Source organism: Acanthochromis polyacanthus, chromosome 22 (assembly GCF_021347895.1).
Source record: "Acanthochromis polyacanthus isolate Apoly-LR-REF ecotype Palm Island chromosome 22, KAUST_Apoly_ChrSc, whole genome shotgun sequence".
NCBI lineage: Eukaryota > Metazoa > Chordata > Actinopteri > Pomacentridae > Acanthochromis > Acanthochromis polyacanthus.
The window spans coordinates 13,650,076-13,663,628 of NC_067134.1; the positions used below are offsets into that span (position 1 = coordinate 13,650,076).

General features: G+C 40.0%; 1 protein-coding gene across 5 annotated transcripts in view; it reads right to left on the reverse strand.

The window, feature by feature from the left end:
* The window catches only part of tns1a (tensin 1a), a 179,038-nt gene that overhangs the window by 81,898 nt on the left and 83,587 nt on the right, over window positions 1-13,553 (reverse strand). For 4 of the 5 annotated variants that reach the window (XM_051941886.1, XM_051941888.1, XM_051941884.1 and 1 more), the window contains exons 4-5: window positions 6,464-6,508; window positions 3,126-3,167 (exon numbers count right to left, since the gene is read on the reverse strand). In XM_051941886.1, the coding sequence (XP_051797846.1) occupies window positions 3,126-3,167; window positions 6,464-6,508 (87 nt within the window). The remainder of the gene's footprint in view (window positions 1-3,125; window positions 3,168-6,463; window positions 6,509-13,553) is intronic. The other variant, XM_051941887.1, reaches the window with a different exon arrangement.

A 13,553-nucleotide genomic window follows, 5' to 3' on the forward strand; every position in this document is an offset into this window, starting at 1 on the left:
CTTTTCTGTGTGAGTGGGACAAGAATGTGAATTAATCTCCATACAAAGCTGCTGTAAACAGACCGATCTGTTTCATAATCCAACCTGACCACCACCTTACTCTTGCTGCTGATCTAAACATTTGGGGCAACATCTGACACAAACACTGACTCACTATTCTGACTCACAAAAAAGAGAGGAGAGGACAAGGACATGTTGCTTAACCTTAGATAAACAGACCTTGTGCTATCACTGAGTTTGATATGAAAGTAGAAATAATATTTATTTTCTTCTAGTAGAAAGATATTATATCTAGCACTGTGTGCATTTATGCTGGCTCTACTTATATATTTGTTCGATCTGCTACATAGTGTACGATTCCACTATATCAATAATGGTATATGAAACATACTATTCTATCTATCTATCTATCTATCATATCTATCTATTCTATCTATCTATCTATCTATCTATCTATCTATCTATCTATCTATCTATCTACTATCTATCTATCTATCTATCTATCTATCGACAGCGTTGTCCCTTTCAATATGAAATTATCTAAACAGACCAACAAATTTAGCATTTTGGTGCTTGCTAGTTGAATAAACTGTTTTTGTTTTACAGTAGTAGTTTCTCTCCCTTCTTATTTTTTTGTGGAATCTCTTGGAAACCCTCCGCCCATGCCCACATCCTGTAGGTTTAGCAATGTCAAGCAAAACATGCATGCCTCATCTCGGGCCAGGCCTTGGCATCGATCTCTGGCAGAGGAGACACAATTTGCAGTGGGCTGGCAGCTACAAATGTCACTACAGGTTTTCTCATTTGTGAATGTTTATTTACTCTGGCACAGAGCAGAGAGGGGATTCAATCTTTTACCACAGGGCACTTGAATGTATAGAGACAAATTTGCTGCTAGAATAATTAGATAGTTTGTTTGTTTGGTTATTACAACAGCTATAAATTGATAAATCCACTTAGAAAATTTAAAAAACAAACAAACAAACAATTAAATCCACCAATTATACTTGTCAGTGTCATGTTAAACATTTTGACTTGTCATAGCAGGAAGAAACATAAGTGTAAAGAATGATAATAATAAAGACTGAATTCCATTTAGAGGGCATGATCTTCTACCCGCACCCACAATACCAGGACCTCCAATAAATGGAAGGCAGCCACTACTTATGTACCTGTGCTTTTCTTGTGATTACATGCCAAAATATCTGCTGTGGAAAAAAAATCAATATACCAATTTTATACTTCAAATGGCTTCATGATATTCAATTCTTCCACACACATATTATAAATAGTATAATTTTTTCCATCCATTCTCTATACACCACTATATCCTCTGTAGGGTCGTACGGAGGGTGAAGCCTATCCCGGTTGACTTAGGGCGAAGGCAAGGGACACCCTGGATAGATTGCTGGTCTATCACAGGATCATGCAGAGAGACATAAAACCAAGCACTCTCACATATACACTTAAAGACAATTCAGAATCACAATTTAGCTGGAGTACCCAGTGAGAACCCACACAGGCACCAGGAGAACATGCAAACTGCATCGTGTCACCCAGTATAACCATATTAAATAAAAAGAAATCTTTAAGGATGCATACATTATTTGATTAGCTGTTAAATGCTGTATACCATGCCACCTTCTGCAGTTTGAAACAACAGGCTGACATTATTTTTGCAGTCAAAAGATTTAAAATAAATAAAATTACTTATTAATTGAAAATAATTTATTCTATATTAAAAACAAATAATTGTATAATGGAATAGCAGCAAAGTTGGTCTACAGTTAGAGTAGATTGCTATGTTTTAATGTAATTCACCGTGTACCTGTCAGAGCTTATTTTTCAAGCAAAGTAAGGTTTGTATTAAAAAAATTTTGTTGTTCACATCTATGTGTTTAGAGGTGATCCTGTCACAGTTTGCCTCCTCCAAACAAAATGTATCAATATCACTTCTTGTGGGTTTTTTTCAGCAAACAAGACAATGCAACACAGCACAGCAGTTTCTATGCTGACAGCTGACTTACCAATAAGAGAAACAAAGCAGATATGTCTTCAAAGCATTAAATAACCAGATGTGTTTCAAGAGTGAAGGCAACAGATGTTTGCCATGATCTCAGTCATTTATGACCAAAACTATGTGGACAATCAATATCACACTCATAAGTTACTGTTGAACACCTCATTCCAAAACAATTAATTGCCAGCTGTAAGAGCGTGCACTTTTTTGTGAAATCTTGCAGTCATGCTCCAATTCAGCCACAAGAGTATTAGTGAGTTTGGCCACTGATGACGGGTGACGTGCTATGCTTGGGTTGTGCAGGTTTGAAGAAATTTCGCTCTTAGTCTTGCAAAGTTTTCTGTAGTGGGGTGTTTATTGGTATTCCGGCATACGGTGGGCCTATCACACAGAGCATGAGTCTGTGAAGGTAAGACACCCAGAGCATTTTGAGATACCCCATATATGGGATGTCAGAGGGTGGATCAGAGAGTAGGGAGGGGCCGTCTGTAAACACAAGGGTGAATAGTGGTTAATTTGCATATGGTTCGTTATCAGTAACAGAGGGTAAGACAAAAAGAACAACGAGCAATGCAATCAAAGCATCTGGCAAACAGTTGCAAATGGAAAAGTGTGACAACAAAAGGTGGGGTGGGGGTCTCTGACAGACAGTAACAAATAACAAAGATAAAATAATTGTGGATAACCGTGAGAAATGGAATGCAGGGGTGACACGTGACACTAGTAGTAAAAGGTGTGCTATTTTCTTCATCACAGGACAGTCATGTTCTTCTGCACCAAACCGCAAGAAAATATTTCTTTATAGGCCTAAATTTGTATGCCAGGGCATTGTGAGTTAAAACGAAGAGCACAAAGCTGTTGCCACACAGATGGAAATGCACTATCTTTGTATGCTGCTGCATTAAGATTTACATTAAAGGTAACTCAGGGGCCTTTAGAAACAGCAAAAGATGACATAACAAGCAGAGGTGTCCCTATTCTTTTCACCACTATAGTGTTCAAAAGGATTGTTACTCATTTTTTTAAATAATAACAACATTGGTGAATGATCAGCATTTAAAGCACCCTTCTGCATGAACACTTTTACAGAAGAGGTGTTACTTACCGGTGTATCTACATGCTTTAATGGCAGTTGAGGAGTAGGAGGCTGGAGAGAAAAATGACAAGAGTCAGTCATTGTTTCTCCACAATGAGGAAGAAACTACATTGTGAGAAAAGTATGAGAAAGAGAGATGGTGTTTGGTGTTTTATAAATCTTGATGGAAATACATTTTTCATCTTCTTGTCTGGGTAATTGTTGCTCTCTAAACCTTCTAAAATATACACATTAAAAGCGTGAATTGGTTGTGTTGAATACGAATTCTTGATCTTGGAAATAGCAGTATGAAAAATTAAACATCACCTCACTTCATTTGTCAGAACCAAAAATTATTTACTCAAGATTTGCAACTTTGGGAGCAAGTACATGTTGTTTGTAAATTTAACTGATATGTGGATGAAAGCTGCCAGGGAAAACTAGAAGTCCCTTGAAGTAAGAATTTTTATTTCATAAAAATACCAATTTTTTTTTTTTTTTTGATTGATTGATCAACTGGAAAGTTGTTCACAAATTTCAGAGGAAAGTGGATTTAAATTACTTCCAATTTTGGTGCTGGCTCTAAAAAAAATAAAAAAATTCAATCACCGATTGCTGGAGGCCAAATTATAACTGGGCAGAGTCTCTAACTTTCTTACTGCAATTTTCATTTAAATCCTGTTTACAAATTGAAGCCTCTTCTAATTCAATTGTGTTTGGTCAAAATTTGATTGTAATATATGTATTGCTTAAAGAGGCAGGGATGGAGAATGAAAGCAAAAAAAAGTATACAGCATTCAGAAGGCAGAGACACACAGAGTTTGACAATGATCCACGCGTTAAGGAAAATCTCTTAACTGGGTTAAGCCCAGCAACTTAGACTGATGTGAGCTCTGTAACAAATCTGAGGGACTTTTTAACAAGCTGCACCACAGATTTAAAAAGCCCACAGTCTAAATTGAAAAGTGAAAGTGAAAAGTAGTTACTGTAGATCTGAATGTTCCTAATATGGACATATCATTGGCAGTTGATCTTAAGAATTTAAAACGGGCGTGACTGTGCAACTTTATATTTACTTTAAAGAATACTGACTAGAAGTCAGGAGAAGGATCAAACTGCTATTTCTGCTGGTTTTCTAATCATGGCCCAATACTGGCTGAGCTCGCATTCTTCATAAAAGTGAAAAAACTCCAATTTCAAGCTCATTAAAAATGAAAATGACTCAAGTTTTGGTGTCGCAGTGCATGAATCACATTTTGTCTTATAAAGCAGCAGCCCCTAGAGGAAAGGAGAATAATCACTTCACTTCACTGCAGCTCAGTATTGCTCCTCTTTTACTGAGCTTTAAAACAGCCTCCTTCATCTAAATTGCTATCTTTTCCTTTGCGGATTTGACAATGATAAATTGTGTACATTTAACAGATTCTGTAATAAAAAATTCTGCCCTCCTTGGTGCAAACGGAAATCCACAAGTGACTGTCACGTGACAAAAATTCACAGACTGTTCACTTGAGCTGTGTTTACTCAGAGCAGATAGGAGACAACTATGGAAACAATATGATGAGTAAAGAGTAACCTGTTTCATTATGTAGATACACTATTTTCACACAGTAATACCTGTGTGCTTCTAGGAAAAGTTTGTAAGTGTTAACTCCAAGTTTTGTGAAATAATCCCTATTATATTTCATTTATTTGTTGCTTATACTGCATATCAAGCACGTTGGAGGTCTCAGTATTTCTAGCCATTGTTGCTCTATTTCCATAGAAGTGCAGGACTTTATACTGCAGTGAAAATAAATAAGGCCACAGTGTGCAAAAATGTGAAATGAGCAAAAATATTTTAAAAAACTGCTTTGGGTACGAATGTTTATATAGCAGCATTTGCTTAGGATCTTTGAGCATTGTGGATGTGTTTGACCTCCTGGCCTATGCATGTAAATCCACACTACTAAAAGGTGCAGTACAGAATTCTGGAGAAAGACACTGTTATTTGGTTAGTTAGTTTATTTATATAGTTTACATCTGCCAGGTTTTTGGTACCTTACAATCTTGTTTTTCACACAAAATAAAATATTATTTGAATCTGAAAATAACTGACTGAATCTGAAGTGTATTAAGGGGCTGAACAGTGGTTAGCACTGTTGCCTTGCAGCTAGAAGATCCCTGGTTTGTGTCCTGGCCTGGGCCTGGGCTCTTGCTGCATGGAGTTTACATGTTCTCCCTGTGCATGCCTGTGTTTTCACCGGGTTCCCCAGCTTTCTCCCAAAAACATGCTGAGGTTAATTGGTGATTCTGAAGTCCATAGGTGTGAATGTGAGTGTGACTGTTTGTCTGTCTGTGTAGCCCTGCAACAGACTGGTGACCTGTCCAGGGTGTCGTCTGCTTTGGCCCTAAGTCAGCTGGGATAGACTCCAGCCCCCCATGGCCCTTGATGAGGATTAAGTGTGTACAGATAATGAATGGATGATGAAGTGTATTAGATTAGAGTCGCATTCTCCACTTTTAGCTGCAGCATGCCCAGTTCAAATCCAGCCGTGAACCTCTATTGTTGCAGTTCTTAGTCAACAATTTTACATTTCTAAATATAACATTGACGCTAAACTGACCACACTGTAACAGAACACAAAATATATGTGGATGCCGAGACAACACAGCAACAGTACAGAAAACAGAAATGTTACATATTTAAAAATTCCATGATGCCACTTTTAGAGTGACTCCAAATGAGAAATAAAATGCATTCAGCACATTTGCCATCATTTGTCATGATTGTACTTTCTATATTTGCAATTTGTATTTGTATTTCATAGCCAAATTGATCAAGAAGTTTTGATTAAATTTACTATTTTTCTCTCTCTGTCGTTTTCTCAAGTTGCAATGTGTTGAACTGTCCATGCAACCATTCTTTCATCCTGTTCCAAATTAAAAGTTTTATTCTGACTGATATAAGTGCCTTGCTTAAGTGTACCCTAATAGTTTAAGAAGGAAGGTTTACATTATTTTCTAAATTGAGAGACGTGATCTGCCAGTTTGATTTTCTTTTTCTTTTTTTTTTTTAAACTTTTATGACTTTAAAAAAAAAGCATAACCAATATTGTCACTGCTGACCACAATCAAATTTTTGTGACCTCTACAGCTGAAAACAAGAGATTTGTGGTTGTTTAAGTTGTATGGACAGAATTTTCATTTGAGGAAAGAATGAAAGTTTTCAATAACAGCCTCTGACTTTTGCCCTTCAGTGACAATTACAGAGTGCTGTGTGTGTGGTTCTGCCACAAAAACGATTACATTACAAAAGTAATTTCAGTGTGTTTTTGAGTTTCTTTAAGTGTACAAAATGAGAGACATATTGCACATAGTATACTTACTAGCTCATAGTTGGTAGTAGTTGTTGTTTGACATGCTGTGGTCACCTGTAAGCAGAGAAACATAGAAATAATGAATAAGAATAGAAAATCAGATGACAAATTAGCTAACATCTTTCCTCAAAACCCCCAAAACCTGTAAAAACAGAAAGAACTGTTGGATTCTCAACATGTCATTGAAATAATTTCATACTTGACCTCTCACCTCAAAATCTCCCCAGAAAAAGCCATTTGTAGTTAACCAGACACTGTAAAAAAAAAAAAAAGTTCTTGGTGCATCTGGTTGGCTTCCTCTGTTTCTAGCCATAATTGTAATATTTTCACAGAGGTGCAGGACTTTGTACTACAATGAAAATGTTGCATCTCAAAATCAATATTCAGATACCACAATGACCGAATATTCAGATATTCGGGTTCAGCTCTCCTGATTTGTAGGTAAGACCCATGGGTACTGCTCCCTAAAACTGAGATCCAAGTTCTGTAGCCTTAATCCAATACTAATGAGGCCATTCTCATCTAGAAATGGCTTCAGATCTTTTATTTTGGAGTCTCTGTTAATGTTTTGTCCAGATTTCAGCTGACTGATTCCTTGACTGAAACTGTTCTGCTGAGTCAATTTCAACCGATACACCTCTGCAGCTGTTATCTCCTCAGAACTTAACTCTCCCTGAATCGTTTGACTTGAGTGGGTGTTGGTTATAAATCTCTGTAGTTACTCTAAGTACTGTTTTTAGCCTACAGTGGTCCCTTGTATATCGCTTGGGTTACGTTTCAGACCCTTCCACGATAGACGAAAATCCGCGATATAGGGATCATATTGCAACCACGGCCGCCTTAATGCACGGGCTTACCTGGGCTGAAGCCCAGGGGCCTACCAAGTTCAGGGGCCTATCAATGAGCTGGAAAAGTCGCGTTGTTTTTGTTGCTTGTCAAGTTCTCTGTCAATCATTTTATACTTCACGTTTGTGGCTGGTAAGACCCGCCCCGCTCTCATTGATTACTGTTGTTGTTACGTCCACCTAACTTTCCCCCATTGAGTGACAGCTGAAAAATGACGGGGAAAAAGAAATTTGAGAGCGGCGCTCACAAAAGAAAGGTGTTTCGGGACAAAGAAACCCAGAAAAAGCAATTACTTAAGAGCATCCCAAAGCTACAGGATTCTTTAAACCGTCCCGAACGGATGGCGGTGGCTGTTCAGCGGCATTGAGTTTACCGGAGGCAGCAGACGAGGCGGGGCTCGCGCAGGTAGAAGTAAGACAGGAAAGAGAGAGGAGCGGTGGATGAGGATGAGGGAGTAGCGGGGGGAAAGAGGGAGGAGGAGACGAGGGGGAAGAGGAGGAGAAGGATCAGGAGGAGGAGACAAGGAAAAGGATCAGGGAGGAGGAGACGAGTCCGGCAGTGGCCCTTACAGCAGCGACCCGGGCCGCTGGGAAACAAAATTGACCGGCAGGCGCGCGCTTACTGGGCGAAAATGGGACCAGAGCACGTGTCAAAATAAAAATGCCGACCTCCGTGCATCAGAGCGTACATACAAACACCAGAGAAGATTTTTCTCAAAAACATATTTCCACCGCAAACTGAGTAACGGGAATATGTAGGTAGAGAGTGGCTTTGTTATTCACCATCACTAGGTAGCGTGTTTTGTTTTGGTTGCAAGATTTTTGGCGAGAGCAACGAAAAGTCTGCATTTGTTAGTGGGGGTTTCTCTGACTGGAACATGCAGGTGATCGTATATCAGAACATGAAACCTCTGACATCCACAGAAAAGCATGATTGCTTACATCAATCAAGCAGCTGAGGGTGGGACAGTGGACTCAGAACTTAGGAAACAGTTTGAATGAGGAGTGTGATTATTGGGCACAGGTTCTACAGAGGGTTGTTACTGTTGTGAGTATTTAGCTGAGAGGGGACTAGCTTTCCGGGGAGGCAGCCACAAGTTTGGAGACATCAACAATGGAAATTATTTGGGCAGCATGGAGCTGATCAGCCAGTTTGATCCCTTTTTAAAAGCTCACATTGAAAAATATGGAAACGCTGGCAAAGGAAATCCATCCTATCTCTCTCTGAATGTGTGTGAGGAATTCATACAGCTGATGGGACAGAAGGTGCTGGATGAAATTATCAGCAGAGTAAAACTAGCAAAGTATTTTGCTATCAGTGTGGACTCCACACCTGACATCACACATGTGGACCAGCTGACTTTCATCCTGCGGTATGTGTCACCAGAGGGCTGTATAAAGGAGCGCTTTGTAAAGTTCCTCCCCATTGACAGCCATACAGGAGAAGCACTGTTCAACTCAGTGGTCAGTGTTTTGGAGGAGATGGGCATTGACATCAGTAACTGTAGAGGGCAGTGTATGACAATGCTAGCAATATGTCAGGGGCCTACAAAGGTGTGCAGGCCCGCATAAAGCAGATCAGCACATTGGCAGAGTGGGTACCGTGTGCAGCACATACCCTAAACCTAGTAGGAAGTGAACAGTGTGAACTGCTGTGAGCAACTGAACAGTTTTTCAGTTTTGTACAAGCTTTGTTCAACTTCTCATCAAAGACCACTTCACGCTGGCAGATGATCAAGGCAGGGTTGCAGCCTAATGAAAATCAAAGAATTGAGACCTTGAAATCACTCTCTGATACGAGATGGTCAGCACACTCTGTTGCAACCAAATCTCTGTGTCAGAATTACGCTGGGATCCAGCAGGCCTTACTCAACATTGCTGATGATGAGCACCAGAATTGGAGCACGAGGGAGGAGGCTAGGGCACTGCACAAAAGATGAATAAACTTGAAATTGCATTAATGTGCAACATGTGGAATGCCATTCTTAAACGTTTCCAGGGTGTGAGTGCTGCACTACAAGCGGTGGAGCTGGACCTGTGCAATGCTGTGGATCTGGTTCGGTCATTACGTGAATATGTAGCTGGTTTGAGGGATCAGTTTGATAGCTTTGAGACAGCTGCAAAGAACATGTCTCCCACTGTGTCCATGAGTACAAGGCAGACACCCAAAGAAAGAAAAAAAGAAAGAGACAGGCTGATGAATCATCTGAGCCAGAGTGTGAACTATCAGGCCGCAAGCGCTTCTGCACCTCTGTGTTCATCTATGTCATTGACCGTTTAGTGTCTGAACTGGACAGAAGATACGAGTCGTACAGTGATGTGTATCAAAACTTTGGGTTTTTGAATGCATTGCACTTGATTTCCTCCCAAGACCTCCGCTCAGCTGCATTGAGTCTGCAGAGGAAATACAGTAATGACTTGGAGGAGGATTTTGTGGAGGAGGTGGTACAGTTTAAAGAATTAGTACAAGATGAGAAGGTGAAGAGCACATCAGCAGTGGAGTTACTGCAATTTTTAAGAAGAAGAAAACTCCACACAGTGTTTCCCAGCACAGATATAGCTTTACGGCTATTCCTGACCATGCCAGTAACCAATGCAAGCGGGGAGCGGTCCTTCTCCAAACTGGGACTGGTGAAAAACAGACTCAGATCAAGCATGCAGCAAGATAGAGTCAGTAACCTCACACTTATGTCCATTGAGCATGACATCCTGCATGATTTGGATTTCAAGGACATAATCAAGGCATTCTCTGCAAAGAAGGCCAGACGAAAGCACTTCTAAAAAGGACAGTGCTCTGCTTATTGCTAGCCAGGCTTTAAGTTGTTGTGGATGGCTGCTACTTGTTTGAATGATGTATGTGGGCCAGAAGAATCTCTTTTTGTTCTGATGGTGTTGATTTTCAGTCTTTCACCCATATTGGTTTTAAGTAAAGCATGTACTGATGTTATACAAGTGCATTTTGTGTTCATGTAAGTTGATCAATAAAAGTATGCTGGTGTTTTCTGGCTAAAGAAGGAAACCTCACAGTTGTTTGTCATAAAAGAAACTGATGCATTTTTTTATGTAGATTGGGACGATGGAGTAGGGGGGCCTACAAAACCTCTCAGCCCCAGGGCCTACTATTAGGTTAAGGCGGCTCTGATTGCAACCCTTAAATATTGGTAGACTCACCCATCTCCAGGGCTGTAGGTCAGGCCAGTTTCAATTATTTTGCATTTTTATGCTTATGTCTTTTGCTGTCTTCCATGCTAAACATCCCCAGCAGGACAGGACAGTTTTCTGCAGGTTTTATTCAGCACTCAGCACAACAAACACGGACCGCTCTTACCAGCACAACATAAATAAACACAAAAATAATAAACAAAATAAAGTAAATGCAAATGAATGCAATAATACACAAATCCGATGCTAGAATATTTATTATAATGTAACTCCACCAAGGAATGCAGCGGAGTTATGTGACGATCTGTGTACGTTTCTCTGTGAATCTGTCTGTCCTGTGCAATATTACTCAAAAACGGATCAATGGATTTAGACTAAATTTTCAGGGAAGGTCAGAAATGACACGACAAAGTGGCTAGATTTTGGCAATGATACGGCTTATAGTCCGGATCATCGGATTTGTTAAAGATTTCCCATTGCGAGATATAGTGGCCGGCATGGCGTCACTGTAACCATGACAAAAATGAACGTTGCTTCAATTTCCTGCTGACAATCATGTGATCCTACGACAAATCTGTTGTTGCCGACTTACCAGAATTGATACAAGAACAATTGATTGACTGATTAAATAAGCGATCAGATGCCTGTGTTAAACGGACAAGGCCAGATGCTGAATGCTGCTATGCCATGTGTGCAATATTCAGGGGAGACAGAGGAGATGATGCGACGGTCGCTGAGCCAATCAGAGCCCAGCGCTGTACGCTACGCATTTTATTTGCATTGAATATTCTATTAATGTGTTGTTTTTTTAAACATATTTTTTATATTGTTTTTAAAAAATTAGGCTACAAAATGCTTATTTTATCACAAAAATAATTAAAATAATAGACCAATGGCAGAGCTGGTTGCTCTGACTGAACTGTGGTGCTGCAATTTACCATGGGAGTTCAGGGTGTTGGGGGTTTAAATGTTATTATTGTGATTTATGTTGGTGTTCCAGTGTTACTTGTCAAGTGTTATGTTGTCAGGACCGTGAATGTGAAGTGTAGTGTGTTTGATGACTTCCTGCCACACATATATTGTAGTCTGTGTCAAAACAAAAGCCCCAGGTAATTATATGATGCATAAAGAGCAGGTATGTGTTGGCTAGTGTTACTTTTCAATACAACTTGCCACAGTAACAACTGCAAAAAGAAATATCTGTACTGCAAAATTCAATTATATAGTGAAACATCTGCAGAACCAAACTCAATCCAAAAATCCATCGTATAGTGAGACAGCAAAACGTGAACTGAGATATAGTTAGGGACCACTGTACTATATTTCTCTAGATCAAATAGTGGTTCATTTTGATCTGTGCAGGAAAGCTGTACTGCTACCTGGAAATTATACCTGAGCTCAACATTTACTTTATCTACAGCACAGTCCTCTCCATTTCACTCTGCTTCATCAGTGAATGACAGGGATGGGGGTCCATTCTATCAAAGCTGGCTTTGAATGAGGCTCTCCACACTCTGGCTTCTTGTAGGTAGATCAACAGGATTTGTTTTCCCACTACACTGCGACCACAGTTCTGGATTTTTGAGGCTTTGTATCTCCGCCACTCTGCTGGCCACAAATGGCTTCCTTCATTGTTTGTTGCTGCGAATCCAATGCAGAACAATAGTTGATTCTGTCCACATTTGCAGTTGACTGTTCTCCATATTCAGTGGCTAAAGACAGTTATTTCCCAGCTGTGCTCCAGTCAGTGCGCTCATAAGCTCTAAAGCGTGGTAAAGTCACCTTTTTATAATGGAGCTACTTTCGATTTGGATGCAGCAAAACTTGTCACAACTTCTGTCTTTGTTCTGCTTTCGTAGATCGGCAACAAGACCGCATGCCTTTTCACTTACATTAGAATACACGTGCAGTTTGTTTGTCTTTGACTTTCAATGTGATGCTGTCTTGAAATGGCTAGTAAATGGATCTGTAGAAGTTCTTTTTACCATTGACACCACTTTTCAGTCAGGTCTGCAGGAAACTGTTTATCCCAACCAATTTCTTTTTCCCACAGTTCTTGGAATAAGCATTTAACTCTTAATGGAGTGAGGAAGCCGATGGGGTCAACTATGCGTGCTGAGATCTTGAGTACGCTTCACTTTGTGTTTTCTTTGCCCTTTAGGATATCCAAAAGGCCCTTCAGATCAAACAAAGTTGTCTTTCTCTGATTTCCACACTAGTCCCAACACCTTAAGCACATTTTCACAGGTGTCTGTTTTTGTTGTGTGTTCCACTCCAACGTGTGCCCACTTTTCTTTCAGCTCTGGTGAATTTGTCACCCATTTACTTACACAAGGTCATGACAGCATTGGAAAGAATTTCTTTTCCTGTGGTACATAGCGACTGACTACCACAGCATCATGGGCACTACAGATAAAATCATCAACATAGAGAGACTCTTTCAGTGCCTTCACGTTCCTTGGCTGCTCGGATACATAATGCTTAATGTGGTTCCTTATGATGACAGCTAACAATAATGGGCTCTTTCTGCATGGTAGAAAGAGCCCACACACTTCCATATTATGTAAGAAATTGTGTGGTGTTTTTTCTGTCATGAAACTGCTGTGGCACTGTAATTTCCAGCAGTGGATTACAAAAGGACCTATCTACACTGCATTGACAAAAGTATTCGCTCACCCATCCAAATAATCAGAATCAGGTGTTCCAATCACTTCCATGGCCATAGGTGTATAAAATCAAGCACCGAGGCATGCAGACTGCTTTCACAAACATCTGTGAAAGAATGGGACGCTCTCAGGAGCTCAGTGAATTCCAGTGTGGAACTGTGATAGGATGCCACCTGTGCAACAAATCCAGTCGTGACATTTCCTCATTCCTAAATATTCTATAGTCAACTGTCAGTTGTATTCTAAGAAAGTGGATGTGTGTGGGAGTAACAGCAAGTCATCCACCAAGTGGTAGGCCACATAAACTGACGGTGCGGGGTCAGCAGATGCTGAGCCGCTTAGTACCAAGAACTCTCCAACGTTCTGCAGAGTCAGTCACTATAGACCTTCAAACTTCATGTGGCCTTCAGATTAGCTCAAGAACTG